Below are 24,084 nucleotides of genomic sequence, written 5' to 3'. Positions count from 1 at the left end.
CACACAGGGCCAGATATGCAAAGAGGGATTTGAATTAATAGTTTTCTATTGGACACATGTATTGTACTTTAATTTCAATGTATCATTTCTAGTTTATGCAAATAAAAAAAATGTTTTTGAGTTCTTCCGGTTAAAATATTTTGTACTTGACAGAAGTCTCTTTTGAAACTTGAAACAATGATTTATTTCCAGGGGAGGGCTATGAGGAGTCATGTAGTCTGGCACAAATGATAATGAATTGTGTTCAGATGCCAAACCACCACGGCAGAGATGCACTTGTGTTCATGTCAATGTCTGAGTGTTAACATAATTCTCTTTTTAAATGTTTTGAAAATTAGTCTGTCACCTTTTTCACCCTGATTCAATCACTCTCATTGAAGGAATAGACAAGAATACATGGAGAGAGAATGAGTTGTGCAACAAAAGTCCCAGAATCAAACAAAGGATGTTGCATTTACGTGGAACGCATCTTAAAACACTCATCCTTTCATTCATGGACTAACCATCATGCCAGGGTTTGTTGTCATGCTAATAAATTACATGAATTTCCTCTTTCAATTGATACTTGTTGTTTTTAAACACCCCGTGCTTCAGGGCAGAGAAATAGACTGCAGATTATAACAATATAGTCCTGGATTGATTACATTGAACACTATTAGAGAGGCTGAGTGTTGAAAGATTATGATTTATAAGTGAAATAAATCAATTTCTAACGATTATTCAAATGCCATGAAACATAATTTGCACCTAAATATTTGTGAATTAATTAAAAAGACCACAGTTTTAATGATAAGACTAATAACAAAGGGTGTGTACTATACTCAGGCAGGGTAATAGAGCCCACACAGCTTCATACAGTCCACTGCCTCTGAAAAACACCAGAATTAGAAAAATAATGATAACGTCAGTGAGCATCAGAAGCCATGGTTTTAAAGTTACAACCCTCCGATTGAGGCTATATAACCTTAAACCCACAAACAGAAGGTCAGGGGGGGATGAAATGTCCTTGCTTTCTCGTGTGCACTGAAGCGTCCCTTTCAAGGTAAATATTCTTTTCCCAACATGAAATAGGTCTTTGTTGTTTGCCGAGAGGTAAAGAGGCGGAAAAGTGAGGAGGATCTGAACTGGTTTCCATGTCAAACACTTCAATTCACCATAGAAACTCAGATCTTAACGCAGAAACTTTATTAAACTGTGATGGTGGATTGATAAGGGCCCAATTTCTATCGGCCTCTTTTTATTGTGGGCAGCAGGCGGACTGACAGAGGTAAATTGCTCTTTTAATTAAAGCAATGCACCAGGGGAAATTGCTGTCTGAATATTGTCTCAGAGATGGGGGCCAGTGACAGTTGCCTGGAAACTTCAATCTGTCCACCCGCATTTATTCCAGATCACAGTTATGAGATAAAGTTTAATAAAAATCTTTTCCTCCGCCACCAACGAAATGAAATCCAACCCATTCTGAACCACCGAACACAATGAGACAGGACTACGGAGGAAACCTCATGTTCAACATGTATCTCTCAGGTTCGTCATTTTGTCCGGTAAAGGATTATAGAAATAGGCGGTTATGATTCTTTAAATTCTGCCGGGTGTCGGCGTCCCGAGGCGACGATGCTCCGTGTGCAGGGCAGAGCATTGTTCAGCCTTTTCAATCTGAAAGCCCGTCTGCTCTTTTGTCGGAAATCGGAAATCCTTTTTCCTGGACGCGTTTCCTGGCTTCTCGGAGAGGAGACCGCATGGGACGACGTGACTCTTGCATTAGACTGCGACTGGTTGAGGATACAATTAGGATTTGAATCAATTTGAACCATTTGTAGAGATTTTGCCATTTTTAACATTTCAACATTTTAACACAGTTCAGTTAGTCATCGCACGCACAGGTCTGGTCAAATGTACAGCGCCTTTTAACAATTTTATATCAGCAGTTATATAGTTAAATACTTTCTCACTGAAAACAGGTGACAACTATATCCGTCTCTGAGGTTTATTTGATTTAATTCATCTTTTTCATCTGTTTTTCATCTGTTTCATTGATCCAACTTGGTCTTGCTTAAATTCATTTCTCCAAAATAGAAAGAGTGAAGTTGTTGCCTTGATCCAGCAAAGCAAGATTATAATACAAGAGTATTTTGAATGGCTTCCTGAAGAAAATGATAGACTATTAAAATCATAGATTAGATAACAGGCCTTGACAGGATGGATAGACAGCTGATGATGCTGACAATGATTCTGTTTTGATTTCAGATCCGACGGAAAATCTGTTGAAGGAAAGCAAAGGAACAGCCTGGGGTCCACTAAACACAGGAGTACAGAAAGGTAAGAGAATGAACTGCCTGGACACGTAATCCATATTTTTATTATCACCATGTAGGGCACAGTTATTTAATATTAATTGTCTTTTTATGATGTAAAATAAGTCTTCCAATAAGCTACTTTAAAACAATATCTGAAATTATTCAGTATTAAATAATAATTCTAGAAATAAAAATTGCTATTTTATTATTAACCATGGAAGAAACGCCTCTGATGCTAACTCTTGGTAACACAACTGACTTGGGAAGAATAATGAAATTCGAAGGAATTATTTCAGGAATCACTTAAGCTTACCACATTAATAGTAAAAATGGCCCACATGATTCAAATGAGTTTAAAGGTTAATTTCATTTAACTTGTGTTTGTGTTGGGGGTCTAATTGATTTGTGATCGATATAAAAACACATCCTACTTTCTGCATGGTCTCAGTTTGCAGCTGTTTGTTGGTCACAGATAACGATTTCTTTTCAATTACGGACGCCATCCTTCTTACCCCATAACGGGCTTTGCACCCCAAAATTATTTTTATCTCAAAATGTGTCTCATCCATCCTTAGGCTCAGAACTGTTATGTAAAAAAATAATTTTGAATCAGGAACATAAATACGAGATAGAATACGAATTTTAAAAAAAACGCCAGAATCCGTCTGCCGTTCGTCCACAGCTCATTGTCACTATTTTATTTATACTGTTACAGAGTAAAAATAGACTTAAATGGCTATTAACACCTAAATAAAATGGTTTCTGACGTTTTTAAATAAAAAACTAATCAAATTATTATGAGACATATTTGACTATTTGTATAATTTAAAACACTAACACCTGGGAGAACCTACATTGTTTTTTTTAATTATTAGTTAATACATTCAATGTTGTTTAAAAATACACTTGGATGGTATGCATTAAAAAAAAAAAGTTCTGCTCAAGATGCATTGACATTTTATAAATGGTGGGACACTCGTATGCTTAAAACAAACTGTATAAACTCAAAATGCATTAACGTGTCTCTTAATGTCATATTAGACTGCAATTTGCCTTTGAAAAACACTGCTTTGTCTCTCGAAATGTGCTGCCAATAGCCTATTATTATTATTATTATTATTATTATTATTATTATTATTATTTGATAAAAGTGATAAAAGAACAAATCTTAAATTTTCCCCAAAACAGACTGTACCATTTAGACATGTGGGTTTCATGTGGACTGACCCAATGTGTCTGGTTATGTTTACTGATTTATTAATACAAAATATTTTCTAATCGTTTACATCAAATCAATGGTCATTGTCTCCCCTACAGGCAGCGGGCAGATTCAGCTGTGGCAGTTCCTGCTGGAGCTCCTCTCTGACAGCGCCAACATGTCGTGCATCGGCTGGGAGGGCACCAACGGCGAGTTCAAGCTCATCGACCCGGACGAAGTGGCTCGGCGCTGGGGGGAGCGCAAAAGCAAACCCAACATGAACTACGATAAGCTGAGCCGGGCGCTGCGCTACTATTACGACAAAAACATCATGACCAAAGTCCACGGCAAGCGGTATGCCTACAAGTTTGATTTCCACGGCTTGGCGCAGGTGTGCCAGCCGTCCACCACAGAGCAGGCCATCTACAAGTTTCAGGGTAACTTCTCCCCGATTCCTTTCACCGGGATTTCCAAACTGAACCTCGTGGCTCCCGGGATGGGGCCGCCGGGTTTCTCCTACTGGCCCGGCTCCCCTCCGGCGGCTCTGTATCACACCCACAACCTCCAGCCGCCAGGGCCCTTTGGCACCGTGTCTCCGTCCCACATCAGCTGTGTCAACAACATCAGCAGCCTGACTAGCATCAATAACCATTACAACTGACTAATTCATCTTTTAGGCAAACCGGAGAAATAGCCTAAAAACACCGTAACACAGCAACGAACGAAGAGGGGTGACAGAGGCAAATATTGGATTTATTTGGTTAGAAATAAAAAAAAATGTAGACATAGACACGTAACGATAGTTTCAACAGCATACATTTAAACATGTAATTGCGGAGCTGCTGCTGCTGAGACGACAGTTGCATGTAAGCAAGACGTCTAAAGACTTGTACGTAAACAAGCTAAATAGGATTTAGCCCCTTTAACCTTTAAACCAAGACATTCTTTCACGAGCGAATTACTGAACCCATCAAGGACCGCGTATCAAATTACGCACAGTTGAACCTTTACGCGCGGTATTTTAATACATATGGCATTTCCTAGAAAATACGAAATCCAGGAAAGGGAGCATGTGGGAGAGCGGTTTTTCGAAAGGAACAATGTAGAAAATTATTCTAAAAATAAGACAATTAAATACAGACTCTTCTTTTTTATACCTATCAGTTTTCATCCCTTTTTGTTCCTTTGCTGCCTCTCATCCTCCTTCCTTGATTGCTGTGGTTGTTTTTACATACAGGTGGGTGTATCTGCTGCAATTTAAGAGCAAATCACCAGCTATTTTTGGACTATTGGCGCCATCTCGTGGTTGTAGAATGGCCTAATGCCAGTTGGACGTTGTGATTATTTTCTTTTACTAAGTATTACCACTTGAAAACACTCACCTGAAATATATTGCCAGTGTAATCACAGTTTGCTTGGAAATCATATTACGCATATGCCCTTATAAGAAAATGAAACTTGCAATAAAAATAAAACCAGTACAGAGGCACGAGGGTGTCATTTGTGTGAAAAAGACTCTTGAGATAAATAGTGAGAGAAACTGTGAATTGATTAACTCTGTAAATATTGTACGCTGTTGTAGAGCCAGGCTCAGGCTCTTGCTGCTTTTTAGTGATTTTGAATTGAATTACATTCACTCACACAGCTTACTTACTGTAGCCAAAACAACTGAACTAATACAAAACGAATGAAGGAAATAATAACAGACTGTTTTAGATAAGTCTCTTTCTCAGTATGTGTTTTAATCATATTGATTGACATTGCCACCAGTGTGTGCCACAGTACCATCCGTGCTCACACTACTAAAAAAAAAAAAAACGTGCTGTGTTCTTGCTTTCTCAAGTGTTTTCACAAAATGTGTATTTTTAAATGTGTTTGTCTTCATACTCATTTGAATGGTAATAAATAAACTGATGATGATTATGATGAAAAGTGGTTACAAGATTATAATTGGTAGACAGTTGAAGCAAGCAGTTGATTTGTCACTAGAGTCAGCCACAGTTATTTGCCTACAATAACAATCTTGCTCTAACAAAACAACAACATATATAGTCAGCTGTAAACGTGTATCTGGCCTACATAGTTTTAGTGACTCATCTTGTTTGCCCATTTGAAAAAAAAGCCAATTATCCACCTAATATTTTATACTTTTAAAACGGTCTACTGACACACACCAAGCAGAAGTGGCTTCATTTTGATGAAAAGAAGACGTATTCATATTTTCTAATCGGCATTGCTGAAGAAAACAATAGGCTGAAACTGGGAATAGTTCATTTGGCAGGAAAAATACAAATCAGCTGTAATATTCTGTATGAAAATTAAATAAAATCCAAACAATTCCCATTCATTGCTCCTAGTGTATTCTGGAATGTCAGCATTATTAAGTACAAATAACATTTCACTTCTAAATGCCTGTAGCAGCACTTCATCAATAAGATGGACAACAGAAAATAAAAAATAAATAACTTCTCATTTGCTGGGAATTTTGTTAGTAGTCAATACTTCTTATTGTGTAGGATACACTTGACTTTGTGCTGCTGTTGCTGCTGATGATATAGCATTGAGTGTAACAAACGAGATAGTCGATGTCGTTGGCCACACAGGGGCGCCATAACTCTTCCAACGTCAGAGCACTGATTACACAACTAGGTGATAACAGACTTGGTCTCATATCATGGAAGCAACTGCAAATACCAGATTAACCACCAACCGCACAGTGCAGGTCTACAAAGATTATTCAAAGTCTGTTCAAACAATTGAATGGACATGCAAGTTTTATGGCCATTATATATAAAGACAAAAATAGTGCCTCTACCTATAATAGGTGTATATTTACAAAAGAGAGTCTTCACCAGAGAGCAGTCGCATACTCTGGCTGACTAAGGGCCAGGGGAGAAAGAAATAAAAAGGGCACCTGCTTCATGTGGTGAGGCATCAGCAACAAAGGCATTTTCTAGAATGTAAGGCAGCCGAGAGAGCACTGCATCACGTTTTCTCCACTGGAAGGGCATCCAGTAGTGCCCAACATCACATTTTCTCAACTGGTAGGGCCCTCCAGAGCGATTGCATCATATCTTCTCCACTGGAAGGGCACCCTAGAGGGCCTGCATCACGTTTTCTCTGCTGGAAGGATTCAGAGAAAGAGATGGGGGGGGGGGGGGGGGGGAGTGCCCTGATCATGTTTTCTACATTTAAAGGGAACCCATTAGTGCCCTAAATCAAGTTGTATCCACTAAAGGGGCAGCCATTTGTGCACTGCATCACATTTTCTCCATTGGAATTAAACCCTTGAGGGCCCTGCATCACATTTTCTCCACTGAAAGGACACCCTAGACGGCCCTGCATCACGTTTTCTCCACTGGTAGGGCCGACGGCCATGCATTGCATTTTATCCACTGAAAGGTCACACATTGGAGAACTGCATTACATTTTCATCACTGGATCAGTTTACTTCACTGGAAAGACCCCCTAGAGGGCCCTGCATGGCGTTTTCTCCAGCAGCAGGGCAGCCTAGAGATCTTAACACTTTAGGGTTCTTAAATAAAAATACTATGCATTTTGTCCTATTTTCATGTAGTGCTTGACTAAAATTATAGAATGATGTACAAACACATTATCAGTCTGCAAAAGTTCAGCAGGTGCATCATTTAGTTAAACCAGGTGTTCCCAGATCGTACAATATGTTTTCAAACCAACTTTGTGTAAGGAATTCAGTGGGAGTGGAAGTATATTTCCCCATTATAGATTTCACGTGAGAAGGGTTTCTTCTCACGTGGAATGAGAATTGGTTGGTCAGTTTTAATGGAGAAACAGAAACAGAAACGTTTTCTGTGTGTCCGTGTGCATAAGTGTGTGTGTGTGTGTGTTTGTGAAAGAAAGAGGGAGTGGGTCACTCATTCACAACAACAGCATTTGTGTATGTGTCCTGCATATCAACAGGAAAGACTTGGGGTCGCTATTGACAACTGAATCTCTCTCTCTCTCTCTCTTGTGTGTGTGTGTGTGTGTGTTTGTGTGTGTGTGTGTGTGTGTGTGAGAGAGAGAGAGGACACACATAGACAGCAACATGGGTAAAGTCGGAAGAAGAGACTACAAGTGGTCTGCAAGGACTTGGGCAATAGGAAGAGAGAAATGCAGGTGTGTATCCCGGACATGTTGTTCACCCCACAGGGATTGAGTCACTTCCACTATACATTGTAATTGTCCCTGTCTTCTCTGCCAACTCCCCTGTCACTAATCTGCTGTGTTTGTTGTTGCTGCTCAGCACTCATCCTCTCTCTTCTTGCGTAACAAACTAGGTGGGTGTTTTTTGCTGCAAGCCACAGGATTAACAGTGTGAATGTAGAGGACTGAGGAGCGGGAAGAAAACATGAGGAGGATGAAAGGGAGAGAAGAGGAGAGTATCTTTGTAAAAACGTTACGTAGTAGCAGTTATGTTAAAAGGAAACATATGTGCGGATATAGTTAAAGAAGCAGATAAATGGTATTTGTGACTCAAATCAGACATTAGGTCTGAGTCTTGGGCAATTGGACATTATCCTTGTTCAGATATATTCATGACACAGTCTGTCTGTGGGCAGACAGCTTCAAAGCTGTCCTCAGGACTTAAGGTTGTCACTGACTCATAGAAACAACTTTAAGGACCACACATATTCTAATATTCTACAAAACAAATAAGCTTTACATCACAGGTCACTTTCCAAAGCATGCCATGGCAATGCTGCTCACAGCTAACAGTGCTAACACTGCTAACACTGCTAACAGTGCTAACAACAGGAGAAGTGGTGGCAGAGCTGACAGTGTTTACCTGAAGGGGAACCGGAGAGTAGATGCCACACTTCACTCTAAATCTTGACAGGTATACATGGGGCACATATTTAGGGAAAGAAGTCAGGTCTCTGGTGTACTGCAGTGCATTATTAGGAGACAGGGTAAGGCAGCCAGTGGGCTTTGTGTGGCAGTCAGTGAGTCATTCTCCCAATTGGAGAGAGCGGTAATGAAGGCTCTGCTAAATTAGAACAGCACACCTACGTGGTGTTGAAATAGACTTGTGAATAAGAGAGGGAGAGAGAGAGAGAGAGAGAGAGAGAGAGAGAGAGAGAGAGAGAGAGAGAGAGAGAGAGAGGGTAAAGGTGAGAGACTCAAAGAGGCAGGGAACAGAGAGATAGTAAAAAAGGTAAAAAAGAACGATTTAGACCGATGTCTTTTGCCATTGTTGCAGACACCCACTCGTCTGAATATAGACCCAGATTCTGTGAGCGAAAAACTACAAGGTAAAAATCAAAACATAGTTTCTCTATAAAGACAGTTTTTTTAGGGTTTTTTGTGCGTTTTTTAGTATTGGATCATCATTGGTTGGATCTTCATTGATCCTAATCTTGTAAAGGATTTAAGAGTTTAAGTCCGTTGGTGTCTTGCATCCTTGTGAAAGTAATGTAAATAAAAGTCAGCATGTGAAATTATGACACCATTGTGACAGTGAGTGAGTGTTAAGATGACACTGAACATCATACAACTTAAGCTTTTCTTGAGCTGTTCAGTTTTACAAGACTGTAAATCCAGCTATTCCCATTTGCGAGTTAAACCCTTATCTCATAGGCTACAGACTATGAAAGCAATATTCTTGGTGAAAAATGATTTATATTATATAAGTGTCTCAAATGCAGCAAATGTGAAAACTGGAGGACAGGAAAAAGGCAAAAGTTTGCTTTTGAAATATGAATTTGGATAATGGCCTGGGATTGGAGCACCTCTATACTTTAGATTTTAGCTGTTGCATAAAACTAAATGGATGAATAATCATGCAGATTCATGTGGTGCGAAGTGATTCACTAGCAAATTATGATGAGAAAAATAACAATGAACACTGTGTAGGTGTGGGATAAATGATGGAATCAGTGTACTGTCCTTATATATTGTATAACAACTTATATATAAAAAGTGTCATAAACACAACAGTATATAGTTATATAAGATATACAGTATGTGGCATGACAGTATATGACTCATACCACCGGTCAATAAACTGAACTGTGAAGGGAATTACGATTCTTTGGTTTTGCCAACTGAGCCTGACTTCACCAAGCTATGTAAAGTGAAAAGCGTTTGCCTCTCACTGGAGTAATCTAAGAGATTAGCAGCAGGGTGGTTATGTAACAAGAGGACAGCAGAATAGACATAATCCCTATAGGGTGCTACATCAGACCGTCTAGAGTTGGTCTTTTTTCCACTTGGGTGAAGCTGACCAATATAAGGTTCGAAGGAATCCCTTTCCAAGAAACAGTAAAGTAAACTTTGGATTGTACACATACTGGTTTTAATTTAGTTATAAAACAATAAAAACTTCCATTGTCCTTGCCAATACGTCAATGTCAAAATATTCCATTACAAGCCAACATTCTGCCATCACAATTGTACAAAAGTAAGTAAAAGTACTTTCGGGCTGCTCTATATGAAAAGTAAAGCACAAGTACCACAAACCTGTACTTACTGTAGGGTTTGGCGGCACCTAGCGGTGAGTTTGCAGATTGCAACCAACTGAAACTTCTCCCACGTGCCAAGTGTGTAGGTGGCCGACACAAAAACACGAATGGCCCAATCGAGAGCCAGTGTTTGGTTTGTCCATGCTGGTCTTCTGTAGAAACATGGCCAATCTGTAGAAATATACGGCTCATAAGATAACGGAAAAATCAATGATCTTAATTCTCAGGTAATTGCACACTAATGAAAACATATTTATTAAAATGATATTCCATTTATGTCAATTAACCCCCCTACAGGCTATACACCTTTAAGCACAGTATATGAGTATTTGTACTTATATGCCCTCCACCACTGATTATGATGTTTAAATGGAAGTGTGACGTCGGTAATGCAGGGGATGAACTGTGGTGATGCTCTTCTCTTTCATTACTGATGAGAAGATAAAGAGGACAAATCCAGAAGAGTGGGAAACAGAGCAGCACCAAGGCAGAGGTAACTCAGGACAGAGTGACTAGATGTGGAGGAGTCAGAGACACGGCTGCGCCGACAGACGCTCACAAGCACTGTGTGGATGTCTTCTATTGATAACCACAGTGTGTATGTGCTGTGCAGTGGCTCAGCCCACTCACAGGCCCACACAGCTCATTTTGTCCAGCTCTCATTCACTTACCTACCGGTTACTATAGAGACACAGTGGAGAAGAATGCAAAAGGCAGGCTGGCAGACAGATATGCAAGAGACCTGGGCTGAATCTTAATAATAAAGAGAAGGCTCACAACATTGCCCTGGGAGGCTGTTACATAACGCTGCTGCAGGATTCTGCCAAGAACCTGTAAATACTTGTGGAAAAGAGAAAACAAAGCAAAACTATTGCAAGAGCACATTTTTTGACCATCACGATGTGTTGTTTTCCACCGATTCCCTCAATGTTTGACCTCACAGATCATCTAGGGGGAATGTTTTACTCTTTAGTTTACATGTAGTTGAAACTGATGTCATGCAACAATGGTGTTTAAAAAAAACACATGGCAGTGATTAAAGTATTATAAGTCAACATACTGGACCACAGTATGAATAGCAACACATTTTAAAAATGAATTAACATACAATTTGCAGATGAAATAGATTATTTAACAACATTTACTGTGGTTATGGCTTTCACCTTTGCAATTGTCATTTTGAATAGTTTTGATGTTACAATGTGGCTCTCTGTCTGACATTAGATGGAAATAAATGAATGAAATAGAAATGTCTCTTTCTCTTTCCTCTCTATCCATCTTCGTGTTTTCATTTACCTTCATCTATGTTCCACTTTCTTTCCCCTCTTTCCACCTCTCAATATTTTCCTCCTGTTCCATTTCTGTCATGATTTTCTGGGTTATTTTCTGACTGCCTTTCTCCACTTTTGCTCTGTAAATAGATACTGTATGTCCCCATAAGACTGACACAGATAGAGAGAGAGAGAGAGAGAGAGAGAGAGAGAGAGAGAGAGTCACACACACGGTTCTGAGACTGCAGCAGATTCTAACCAATCACATGAAAGAACCCTCCAATCCACATGGCTTATTCATAAAAAACAGGAAAAGAAACCTTATCAATTCAGCTCCATTCTCTCACACAGCACATCATCGATGTATCCGTGCTCTAAACTAAGGAAGCTTCTGAAACGTAATAATATGTTACATGTTTAATGAAATCCTTCCTCAATTTTGCATATTCCTTAAAAAATTCTTATTGATAATGCATCATAGTGTGATACCAGTTTTTATTGATGCATGCAGATTCCTCCAAAGACATTTTTACAATCGACTTTCTCACTGTTGGTTTCCTGTGTTCCCATTTCAGTGTGTGGCCCCGTTTACAATACCCAGGACACACTGACAGGATACCAAAAATATCCTTCATGTGTCAGCTTACTTCCCTGTGCGCCAATCGGGCAATGCATTCTGGGATAAAATGAAGCTGTTCTGCCATTTGCTTGTACACCCATATACCTGTCTGGGTATAAAACCTCCAGAAAATTGTCTCTTTGTGTCAGTATATCTAAAAAAAAAAAAACTTTTCAATATACGAATACCTCTATCTTTTGAGTTTTTGTTTCATGGCAACCACTGAGCTTCAGTCCCATGACAACCTATAGTATCATCCCAGTAAGCGTATTCGTCATGGACTTATTTCTGTTGCATAAACATGTCTCAAGGGTTCCCTGCAAATCAACGGATTAGTGGGAGGAGTCAGTGGATAATAGGATGTCCGAGTTAATTACTACTTCAGCAAACTGCAAGATTTGTGCGAACATGGGCCATAAGTAGTGCGCTCACATGTTGCAGCGAGATATATACGTTAGTGCACACACACATAAACATTAGGATGAAGTTTTAAATCAACAAAACAATGAGAGCGAGACAACAGATCCCACAGAAGTATGGATTTATTTCATCATCGTCACCATAAACAATTACTGTATTGACCTTGTATTAACATGTAGAGAGAGTGACTGCAACTGTGGTGCAACCACAGGCAACAAGCACATCTAAATATCACTTTCCATAGCTGACACATAGGAAAAAAAAGACCGTACAAAAGATCTAATTCACAGATAATCTTCGTAGAGCGAAACTTGGTGACGTTAACTGCAAAATGAATGGAAAACACTTCAGTGCTTGACAGGAAACACTGGTACACGACCATTATGTTATACCACTGTGCAAAACATCAAATGTTTGTCCAAAGCTGTGCAAAATAGCAGCATTATATTCCACTTTCCAAGCAATGGACTCACAACACAACATCACAATGATCACTTAGAAGCATAATACTGAATAATTACTGTCACGGTTGCCCTATAAGCTTGGTTTCAGAGTTTCAGAGTCAAATCACGTTTAGCTTACAGAAACTTGCAATAATGTCACATTCAATATTTACATCATGAGGAAACATCCTCCCTGAATTGACTGCGCTGAATGTGAATTGAACCCAGCAAACTCAGGCTCACAACACATTTACAGAGCAGGGCAGAAATACCATTTGAGCATTACGCTCTTTGTTTTTTGTTGTTGTTACGCTTGAACTACATCATATACAGCCACCTTCAAAAACAGGCAGATACAAATTAAATACAGAGCACATCTAAAATATGGGATATGTACATGTAAACCACAAAGTTTCAGGCTAAGAGTATTTGATAGTTGGCACATGTGAGATTTTAAAACAATCTCTTGAAAAACTGTACATTCCATTCAGTCTGTAGTTACGTTGGCCTCTGCAATGTATCGGAAAACAATACACAACAGGGGCCGTACGGCGATAATCTTGCTGTACGGCCATATATGAGTTCATCACATCCCAGGTGGGAGATACATTTCTGCCCCCTATACCCTCATGATCAACTTGAACCAACGGCCAATTGAGCGGTACGTCTATATTGTTTGTCGTCGAAAACAAGCTATTTCAATTCAGTACGAGGTGGTTTATATGAAGAAATTGGTGGTTTTGATCACAGAAGCTGAAAACTGTTACATTCTAAATAGGTATGAAGATACACATCATGAGGCTTTTTTAGCAGTAAATCCTCTGTTACCCGTAGAGGAATATCTACTAGCATGTTTTGTCGCCTTAAAGTAACATGATCATCTGCTGCAACAGCTTACCTATCAGCTGGTAGAGAATCTAAAAAAGCACAATACGCTGTTTATACCTGTACTTACAAGGCTTAGGCTTATGTGCTGAAAGTTTATTGGGCTCACTCTGGTCCTCTTAGAAGCCACCCTTGGCTCTGTTGCGGCGAGGTGACTCATAATAGCGGGGGAGCGGAGGATAAACGGCCGCACAGGTCAGCACCTCGGACAGCTCCGCCTCTCGACGTCTCTCTCACACACATACACACACATACGCACACACATCTATTCTGGTCCTGCCAAGAAGCTCACCTCACTGCGACATCCACTCGCCCAGAAAGTAGGCTTATCATGAACGAAACGGGGAGTTGAGTGTCACGTGGGATGTGATCTGTACCACGAAGTCAATCCGTGCGTCACTCAAACGGGACAAGACAAAAGATGACAATATTACCATTGGCATGCATGTATGAGGTCTCCTGTAGCCAAAACACCACACTGAGGTTGTGTAACATCATTAGAGAGAGATATTCAGCCCACCACGTGAGAACTCTTCAACGTTGGCCTTTTACATTCAAAACCACCGCTGTGTGATTTTGCAAAAACATTCACCTTTTAAAAAAAAAACCCCACCGGTCTTGTTTGGTTTTGTCAGCGGTCCAGGTTCGCCTCGCTCGTATCTCGTTGGTTTTTGAGGTCCTGGAAGACCTCGGTGAAAAAGTGCGGGTCCGCATTCAGCTGCAGCATTTTGGCACTCAGCCTGTTGATGATCCGGAGCGACATCTCCCAGAAAACGTCCTTGTTCGACTCGATCATGAACGGCTTGAGCGGGTAGGAGATCTCGTTGCCCATGTAGGAGTAGGCGAGGTAAAGGCAAGTCTGAAAGGTGCCCTGCAGCTCCGCCGGGCTGTCGATGCTGTCCGCTATCATGTCTTCGCACAGCAGGTACACGAACACCACGTTGGCCGGCGTGATGAAGCCTTGGTCCTGCCAGCCCTGGAGCAAAAGAGTCCGGTCGATGTTGCGGAACCAGAGGATCACCTCTCCGCTGTTCAGCTCTTTCAGTTTAAAACACCTGCGGCACATGAAGTCCCCCAAACAGCGAAGCAGCTCCCCGGTTGAAGCCTGGATAACTATCCGCCTCGGTGACACCACAGACAGGCTGCTGGGCAGCTGCTGGACCGTGGAAAACCTCCCGTTTTGGACGACGGCGTCGTTGTTTTGCGTGGGGACCGTGGGCACCGGGACCGGGATCGGCGCTTTGGGTTTCTTCTCCTCGGTTTGGTGCGTCTTCCTGATGTTTTCACTGTTGCGCTGAGCCACCTGTCCGGACGGGAGCTCGCGCGCGGGCATGGGGTTCGGGGTCACTTTCTTGGCACTCTTCTTAGCCGAATTGGACACCAGCTTCTTCCAGGAGAGAGAGACGAACATCGAGTGCCGTTTGAGGCTCTTGTCGTTTTTGGCGAGCTCGGCGTCCATAATAGACGCCTTCTTCTCCGTCGGGGAGATGGAGAGGACGGTACCCATGACTGCAGAGGAGAGAGCCGCGGTGGTGTTTGGATGCTGCAACTTCAACGCAGTCTTCTGCGGGGTGAGAGGCGGTGAAGAACAGTCACGACAACGATTGAAACTCCATTTACACGTTTAGTTGCTCCGTGTGTTGGCTCCTGGGCGGCGGGGGGTCGAGGACGGCGCGGGGTTTTCAGAGTGAACTTGTATTCCAACAGATGCTCTGTCAGCGCCTCAGCAGGGACACGCTGCGACACAATGTTACGGCTGGTGCATAGGAAACAGATTAGTCGCCCTGCGTTAAGTCATGGGTTTGAACGAACCAGCAAGTGCAGCCCGGAGTGACAGCCAAGCCAGCCAATAAGAAAGCCAATAAGTGATCCAATCACTAGGGCTGTTTTTCTTTCTTTCAGTTCTAGTGCTGTTTGATAGCCTACAGGTATAAGACGTACTATTCTGGTTCCTGTGCGCTTCTTCTCCACTAGTCCATTTGGAGTGCTATTTATAACTAGTTTTCCTTTAATCTTCTCAGCAGCCAGAATAGTAGGTCCAAACACTGACCAACATAATTAATGATTTGGTGTATAGGCCTATCTACTTACATTTGTATCCCATTATCATCCTTAACCATGACATCACTCTGTAAACAAATCTGGAAGTTGTGTCAAACAAGGGTAACTAAACTGGTTTTAACATATTTGAAACCACAAAAACACTCTTCCCCCAAACATTCACACAAGAATGTTCCCTGAAGAGTTGTTGGAAAATAAATCTATACAAAGTGTTTTTGCCAACTCTGGCCGCACTAAACTTACAATTTGAACTATGCTGTGTTTGATGCCAGGCATGAGGTCATTTTAAAATAGAAACATCACCTGCAATACATTCACTTGTTGGAGAGGCGCCAAAGGGCAAAAAAATGTGTGTGTGAGCCACGACATTAAATAACAGAAGACATCATTCATTCTCTGCTCCGTGAGCATCAAAACGTGCACATGGAGTGTCAGATCAGTTCTTAGTGTCTGATCGCATACCTAAATATCCCTTTGGCCACTACTTGTCTTTCAAAGATTTGATTACTATTGTGATTGAAAAGACATCCAATCATTTTGGTCTGCCATGGAATCACTACAGGTTGGCTGTATAGTGATTCTGTAAACCACAGTTTTAATCCTGCACTCAGCTACTGCAGCGTCGCATGTATGTCTCAAGAAACGTCACAGGTGATCCAATTACCTTCAGCAGAACTGGCACCCCTCCACCAAGTTACATGACTGCTGCCTGATCTTTCCTTTCAGCTTGTAGAAACAGATACAAATAGCAAATAGTCTTGGACTGGAGTCTTCAGAACGGGCGTTGCCACTTCGCTGGATTGTACGGATAAATATCCGTAAATACCTGCTTTCTGATGTAATCCGGACTTGTCACATTGCAATTTTTTGAAATCCCGACTGTGCAAATATTTACTTTCAATTTTCCTTTATATTTAGAGATATCCTACTTTATTGGTCCATTTATTTAACAAATTACACCCTGAGTGGTTTTACGGGATGCATTTTTCTTTAGGTATATGGAAAGACATATATTAAGACCATGGGTATTTGTGCAGTTTGACAAACCTTCAGTTTGGTCAATCCCAGTATGAATGACACCTTGCATGTTAGCCTCTGCCATCACTGTATGAATGGGTGTGAATGATGACATATAGTGTTAAAGCGCTTTGAGTGGTCGGAAGACTATAAAAGTACAAGTCCATTTACCCTCATCATCGTAACTGTTACTTCAACGGACACCGTGAGCAAAATCAAATTGTCATCAACACCATTTTTGTATTATCATATTGATGATCAAACTCAATATGATAGTACAGGCCTGGCAGTCATCATCTACAGCGGGCTATAATCCGTCTCATAGTAAATTCGTCAACCAAAACCACCATGTCGAGAAGAAAGACGGAAGTAAGGAGGCAATTTAAACCTAACTTTTTTTTTCAAATTCAGATGAAAGACAATAATATCCCAAAACTGCAGTGCCTACCATTTCACACAAACTTGTTTGATCATGCCAACGTTTGATCCAACACAACATAAATCAGGTGGTGAACAAAAGAACCTCTTTCATCACATATCAAACAAAACACAACAGGATGTTAGTGAGGATTAATCTCAATGTTAGACATGAAACATCAGGCTTTTCTGACTCGACATCAATGTATAGAAGAAAAAAGACGAGTCTAAGAATCATAAGGTTAGGGGATGTAAGTGAAGGGGAACACTGGGTAGAGTTATAGAAAACTGCTGCCTGTGTGAGAGAACTTTTGTTGTGTTTCTGGACACTATTCACTCACAGTGTCACAATATCACCTTTCAAAGTTGTTATAGTGAAGGTCTGAAGCTCAGCGTCCTGTGAGAGGTGTGCAAGAAACAACAATGGCAGCTCCTGAAGAGGTAAGCGTAGGTGCTGCAATAGCATCAGTTATATCAGAACTGGAGAGTATTTCTTCATTTAACGAAGAGCAAAGAACATCAACGAATGGAAAAGATACACAAACTGAAAATGCTGTTTTTTTTGGTAATTAACATTATTGATCAAATGTTTTTAATATAGCACCAAATAGCAACCCTGAATCCACAACTACCCTCCCAGCTGACTTTTGTGAGCTGTTTGAAAATCAACAGAGTTCACAATTGAATTGATTTCTGCTATCATTCTGTAAAATGAGCTTTAGATATTCTGGGATTTGGGGCCACTGTTGGGTCATACAACTAAATCAGCTGTCTATCTCAGAACATAATGGTCAAACAAGCACAGTGACAAGTGTATGATTCTCGGAGAACTTGCAGTTTCAATACTTTTTCATAGAATTTTGAGGTTAAGTTTAGTTCCATAAAATAATTTGAACCATTTTTCTCCATTTCTTTTGCAGTAGACAGTAATGGGAGGTATACAGGAGATAAGTGACTCATGTACAGCGATAGAAAAGTAATATTCTGGCAGAGTAAGACAGACACATTTGGGTTTTAAAATGACCTGTGCAGGGAAATAAACAAAGAGAAGGATGGAGGTAAGAGTGGAATTATAGACAAACGTGTGGATTGATAGATAGACAATACGTTATTAATCCCATTGGGAATTTGTGATGTTGTAGCAGCCATGTCACATAAACCTGGCTAAATCAAATAGGTAAGAAAGGAAATGTGATAAAGACAAAAAAGCAATAAATAATCAACCACAGTAAAACAATACATAAATGCAAGATGTCTACTTTGCACTGTTTTCTGTTCCAGGCGTTCACTCAGATTATTCATGTCAGGATGAAGGGACCATCTGATGTGTAAATTAACCAGACACAGAGAACACCCAGTGCTGTCAACACATCTGAAAACTGTGAATTTAGTCATTTCAGAACATAAACAACAGTATAAAGTGACAACATATGCTGCTTATTTTTTTATTGGTATCTTATTGTCATCTTTTCCTCCGTTACATGCTGGACCATGCCTATACTTTTCCACATGATAATATGTATGTGTCTAATCTAGGGTGATTCATGCATATTCCATCACAGCAGTATCAAACTCAACATCCATGGTGTACTGCCTCAAAGTCTACAGCTGACTGAGCTGACAGGAAACAATAGCAAAACATCTCAAACATTTTAGCTGCTGTGTGCAAATGTTGTATTATGCAAGAAGACACTTAAAGGGAGAACATTTAAAAGTGTCTCTCTCTCTCCATTTCCTGTGGCAGGTTTGCCTCCTGGTGGTGATTTAGGGGAATTGTAGCAGCTGCAACAAATTCCATGGTCTTCTTTATTACCATATTCAATTTTTAAGTATTTTAACCTGATCTGATCATAAGACATTGATGGTCAAAGCATTGCAGCCTCTCTCAGCATGTCACACAATCCAGAATGCATCTTAGTGTTTGACTTTGGGTTTGACACAAAACAAAGTGATGTAAGCATTTTATTATTATGCTGCACACTTTCATACATTCATATTGTCTGTCTTGACCTTTGTGACTATTTTTTACAAAAGGTGTAGTTATATATAGTTTATTTAGGACACTTGCTTGATAAATAATACCAACTTCATATGCTTTACAGTTCAAAATATCTTCAAATTTGTAAGCTTCCATATTAGATTCCTGAGCAGAATTAGACTTTTTAAGATAAAAAGACGGCAACACTGTCCGACCATGTACTTTTTCTACTTGTTCTGTCCAGCACACATGCATTGTAAGTGTTTGAGAAAGTTTAAGAAGTTAAAAAGTACATCGAGATTTTGAAAGGTTTTGAAAGCTCGATTAAAAAAAACGTCATTTTAAACATAAATAATACTTGCAAATTGGACCCTATAATTTAAACAATTTCACAATCCATATGGCCCTTTTATGATCCATACTGGAAACAGGGCAATGTCTTTTCAAACAGCCAACAAATCTAAAACAAACGCTCTCAACCTGTACATTTGGAGAGGACAGGTAACAAGTTGACCACTGGAGGGCACTCACATCCAGCTGCAAATCAAACCCAGACTGAGTGGAAATATTTATCATTGAAGGGCTTGCTGGTGACATTTCCTGTCAGCAGTCGTCTTCACCACCTCATCCTAACATTTAATTAGTTCTAGTGAAACCGTGGGATGACATATCAGCAGAATGACTGAAGAGAGGAGGAGTGAAGGTTCCTGAGACCTCTGACTAATATTAGCTTTAGTGACAGAATTCTCCCGTCAGCTAACTCCGGGTCTGCCTGCAGGACAGTGGGAGTGAACAGGGAAAAGACACTGAGATGCTGTAAAGCCGTTGTGTTTCATTGGTGTTCACATACAACATAAGCACACACATGTAAAAACATGCAGAAGGTGAAAAATAATGATAATATTTAATGTAAATTAAACAAATTATTTGTTATTTTGTACCTGTACCCACAAAAAAGGTAAACCACTGCATGTAAGCAATGCGTATACATTGAAATAAATTATGAAAAATAGGAAAAGCTTAATGTGCTGTTTGTCCGAGCTGAGAAGTTGACTTTCTGAAAAACTTTTTTTTCCAGCATGCATCTGCCCTCATCATTTTATGAAACATGGCTGAAATTAACAGGTTTGTTTTGAAATTTGCATAAGTAATAAGTAACAGTCGAATATTAGACAAATATTGATGGAAAAAAAAGAAACTGAAATACTTTAAATGGTGGCTTTTCTTGACAGTTTTGGTCTGACTTTTGAAAGCATTCAGAGGGGAATCTGCTTCTGTGTGTGTGTGTGTGTGTGTGTGTGTGTGTGTGTGTGTGTGTGTGTGTGTGTGTGTGTGTCTGTGCTATGCAGATCAAACAGTAATAAAGGGATTGGGTGTCGTGTCTTATCGCAGACGTGTCTGTCAAAGCCGGTGGGAGGGATTAGCATGGCCGATGCAGGCAGGTGGGGACAAAATGCAATCTAGAGAGGATCGAGTGAGAGAGGGGCAGGTGGGATCACACGAACTGAGACACACAGACACACACACACATACACACAAACAGGTGGGTCACTGTGAATGTCACAGACTCTCTCCTCCTCTTGTCTGCAGCTGCGTGGCCATGGAGTTGCTGATAATCGTGCACACACACACACACACACACACACACACACACACACACACACAGACATACTTACGAGATATTCACATATTTTCCCATCCATGACAAAGCAGGATTGTTAACACCACTGAATGGGGCAGTTCATATATCATAACGAGTCATTCTCTCATTGAGAAATATGCAACTATCTGTGCAGTTCTTCTAAGCTGCTAACTTAGAATTGAGAAAAAACACGTTTACTTGATAACTGTGATGCTGGGTAGTATGGCTAAGATTTAAATCAGCTGTCATTAAAAATGCCACAGAAATGAAAATGCACAGTAGTGGAAAGTAACTACATTTACTTAAGTACTGTTCTTAGGTGCAATTGTTAATTATTTGTGTTTGCAGCTCATATTCTCTGCTACTTTATGCTTCCCCTCATGGACACGAGCTTTGAAGCAGGAGCTGACGAACCTAATGTGGCCACCCTGATCAGGCACATGTAACATGTGATGAAACAAAAGCAGCATCTGGTGTTAAACAACTCCACCTGCTGCTTCCTATTGAATCATGTAACAAAAGACAAGAAACAGCGATATTAAAACAGGGCTTTAATGCTGCACCAATTCAATCAAACACAGCCAGGTGATCAAAGACTATGATCTCTCTCTGTCTCTTTCTGTTTCACACAGACACGCACGTGCACACACACACACACAGTTATGGGTGGATGTAGGTCTTTCCTCTTACATGAAACCAGCCTGCAGTTCTGTCCAGTTTAGTTGTGGCTCACTGCTATAATTAGAACAAGGGGACGATAACCATTTGAACGCTTTGATGCTGTTATCTGGAGCAGCCAACTGACGGATGGGGACACACACAGATATGTCATGCACACACACACAGGCGCACACAGTGGTATTAAGAAAAGTTGTTCTTCATGTATTATCATCACGTAAATCAAACAGACATGCTAATCTGGAAATAATTTCAAAATACAACAATACTGCACAGATATGGGGTCTGATATGACTAGACTGAACTAATCTCATCTCTTACTCATTAATGTTCCGATGTCTTTATCTAATTAATATGGAAAGGGTCCCTGTCTGTATGACTGTCCCTTGATTTTCTTGACAGCCGTTCATCCGATGTCGAGGAGGAAGTCGTTTGGATGAGTGGTTTGTGAGAAAGCTGCAAGCAGCAATACAACAGGCCAAGCTATTGGTCTGTACCAAACAGGTTTTTGGGGGAGTTTTTCCTGTTCCGATGTGAGGGTCCTGGGACTGAGGATGTCGCATGTTTACAGATTGTAAAGCCCTCTGAGGCAGATTTTGTGATTTTGGGCTATTCAAAAATAAATTGAATTGAATTGAATTTGCTGTACAGTATGGAGCGCCCATTAATTGAGTCATTTTTAATGTTTTCTAATCAGAAAGTCCATTCCCAAAAAGTCACAGAATTGCTCCTTTGGCCATCCTGAGGTAATCTCTGTGGTCAGTCTTTCAGCAAGGCCCTTAATAAATAACAAATATCCTGTCCTGATTTCTTTGAACAAATTACATTATGTGAGAATTGCCTGGTGAATTGCTGTGACAAACACATGTATTGAGCAAACCCACTGAACTTTAAATTCTACAATCCAGTTTCCAAAGATGCTCTCAAGGTCATTTGATGGGAAATGTGTCTAAATTGATGTACAATTGTATGCATCAATTACCTGCAAAAGCAGATTGGGAGTTTCTGTCACAACTTCATCTGCGTGTGTGGAGAAGGTAAAAAGTCTGAAGAGGTCAAAACTCCAGCTACACCTGTAGTATGTAGAACAACTTAATTGTTAATTTACCTACAATAAAGTGCTGAAGCAGACACATTACATTCTGAAATTAAGGGAGCATTTTGGTATAAAATATTTGTTGTGCACATGTTCTTTTTAGCCCCAGAGTTTATAAAATGCAGATGTCGTAATAAATGAAACATACCGCTTAGGTGACACTTCTCTTCATAACCACCAGGCTGTACCCTTGTCTGGCTGTTAAGCAATCAATTTTTAGCAGGATAGTCGGCCTTGTGAGCGGGTGTATTTCAGTGTGTGTATGTGTGTAGCAGTACACTTAAGAGGGGGCATTATGTACATTCATAGACCTGGTTGATCCTCAATGCCAAGTCCTTGCTAGACAAACCCCACCCTTCATAAAAGTGCCCAAGTACTGTAGATAGCAGACATACAACCACACTCCCTTATTTTAGCGCACACACACACACACACACGCACGCCCACACACACATGCACACACACACACACACACACATACACACACACACACACACAAACTCTTTCTCTGCTTGTCATCGACCCCTGCCTTTGATGGCATGCTGTCTACCAACCCCTCTTTGTTCTTCCAAAATAAACCCTTCTCGCCTCCCCTTCCCCTCTCATCCTCTCCTCTGTGTCTGGAAGACCATGTCACACTTAGTGTTCCAGACAATGGACACACAAAAGATTAAGTGAGAATAACAACAGCGACAAGTGGCAACATATTACTGTCTTCACAGAGGACCTTAATATATCTACACAGTTTAAATTCCATTTATTCTGGCAGTGGGCCTCATGATTCATTTAGAAATCTTTGAATAAGTATAATTTTCTAATATGATTCCTCCATACTCCATACTGTATATTGAATTGTGTGTACCTGTCCTGCAAAGCTAACACATTACATAAACACTTGAGATCGATACCATCTCAAATCCTAATCCTAAAAACTGGTGATCATTCTCCATCAGCTGTCTTTGTGTTTTAGGTAAATCAGACCCACAGCAAGATAAACCTCTTTTTGCTCACACCCTAATTTCCCTTTGACTGAATATAGTATCGATGTTTAGGTTCACACGCAGGTTCATCTGTTTCACAGTTGGGAAGGACTGTAGTGCTGTTTACGCAGTAGGGAGATTCCTGCTCCATAGGACCAGAGTGTTGAGGCTTTGATGCTCAATAGGAGCTACCGAAAGAGAGCAGGAGGAGGACGGAGAGAGAGTTGGGTTGGAGAGAGACACAGATTGAAGTGCTGACCTTCTTAGAGTAACCTCGGATTGCTCCGCTTGGAAAGTTCACAAAATATGGGTAACAGATGTTGTATGTTTTTGTCTGAAGGCTTATCATGCCCACAGGGCAGAGGCACTGTGATCTGTTCTGGATTCTGTGAATTTGTGTGTAAATTCAAAATAAAACTATAGCTCAGGCATTGTATTTTATTAAACTAAATCTCATTAACTTGGATTGTACTTCAAACAACTTTAACAACTCACCACACAAAGTAACGTTTTTTGCAAAGTCGCAGTCCAACTGCAAGTCCAACTCACAAACTTGGAAACCATTTGCTCTCCAATTGTCAACTGTCAAGACAAAGAACA

At 40.4% G+C, this 24,084-nt stretch overlaps 2 protein-coding genes across 2 annotated transcripts; one reads left to right on the top strand and one right to left on the bottom strand.

Annotated features, from left to right (window-relative positions):
* Positions 1-1,478: 1,478 nt before the first annotated feature.
* On the top strand, positions 1,479-4,156 carry fev (FEV transcription factor, ETS family member). Its single transcript, XM_076104105.1, has 3 exons — positions 1,479-1,527; positions 2,248-2,319; positions 3,615-4,156. Exons 1-3 carry the CDS (start codon positions 1,479-1,481, stop codon positions 4,154-4,156), a joined length of 663 nt encoding a protein of 220 aa, XP_075960220.1.
* Positions 4,157-14,246: 10,090 nt separating this feature from the next.
* cdk5r2b (cyclin dependent kinase 5, regulatory subunit 2b (p39)) lies at positions 14,247-15,122 on the bottom strand. Its single transcript, XM_076104104.1, has one exon. It carries the CDS (start codon positions 15,120-15,122, stop codon positions 14,247-14,249), a length of 876 nt encoding a protein of 291 aa, XP_075960219.1.
* Between the last annotated feature and the right edge of the window lie 8,962 nt (positions 15,123-24,084).

This window comes from Anarhichas minor, unplaced genomic scaffold (assembly GCF_050575085.1).
Source record: "Anarhichas minor isolate MPS153535 unplaced genomic scaffold, ASM5057508v1 ptg000004l, whole genome shotgun sequence".
NCBI lineage: Eukaryota > Metazoa > Chordata > Actinopteri > Perciformes > Anarhichadidae > Anarhichas > Anarhichas minor.
This window is presented reverse-complemented; position numbering and strand designations above follow the sequence as displayed.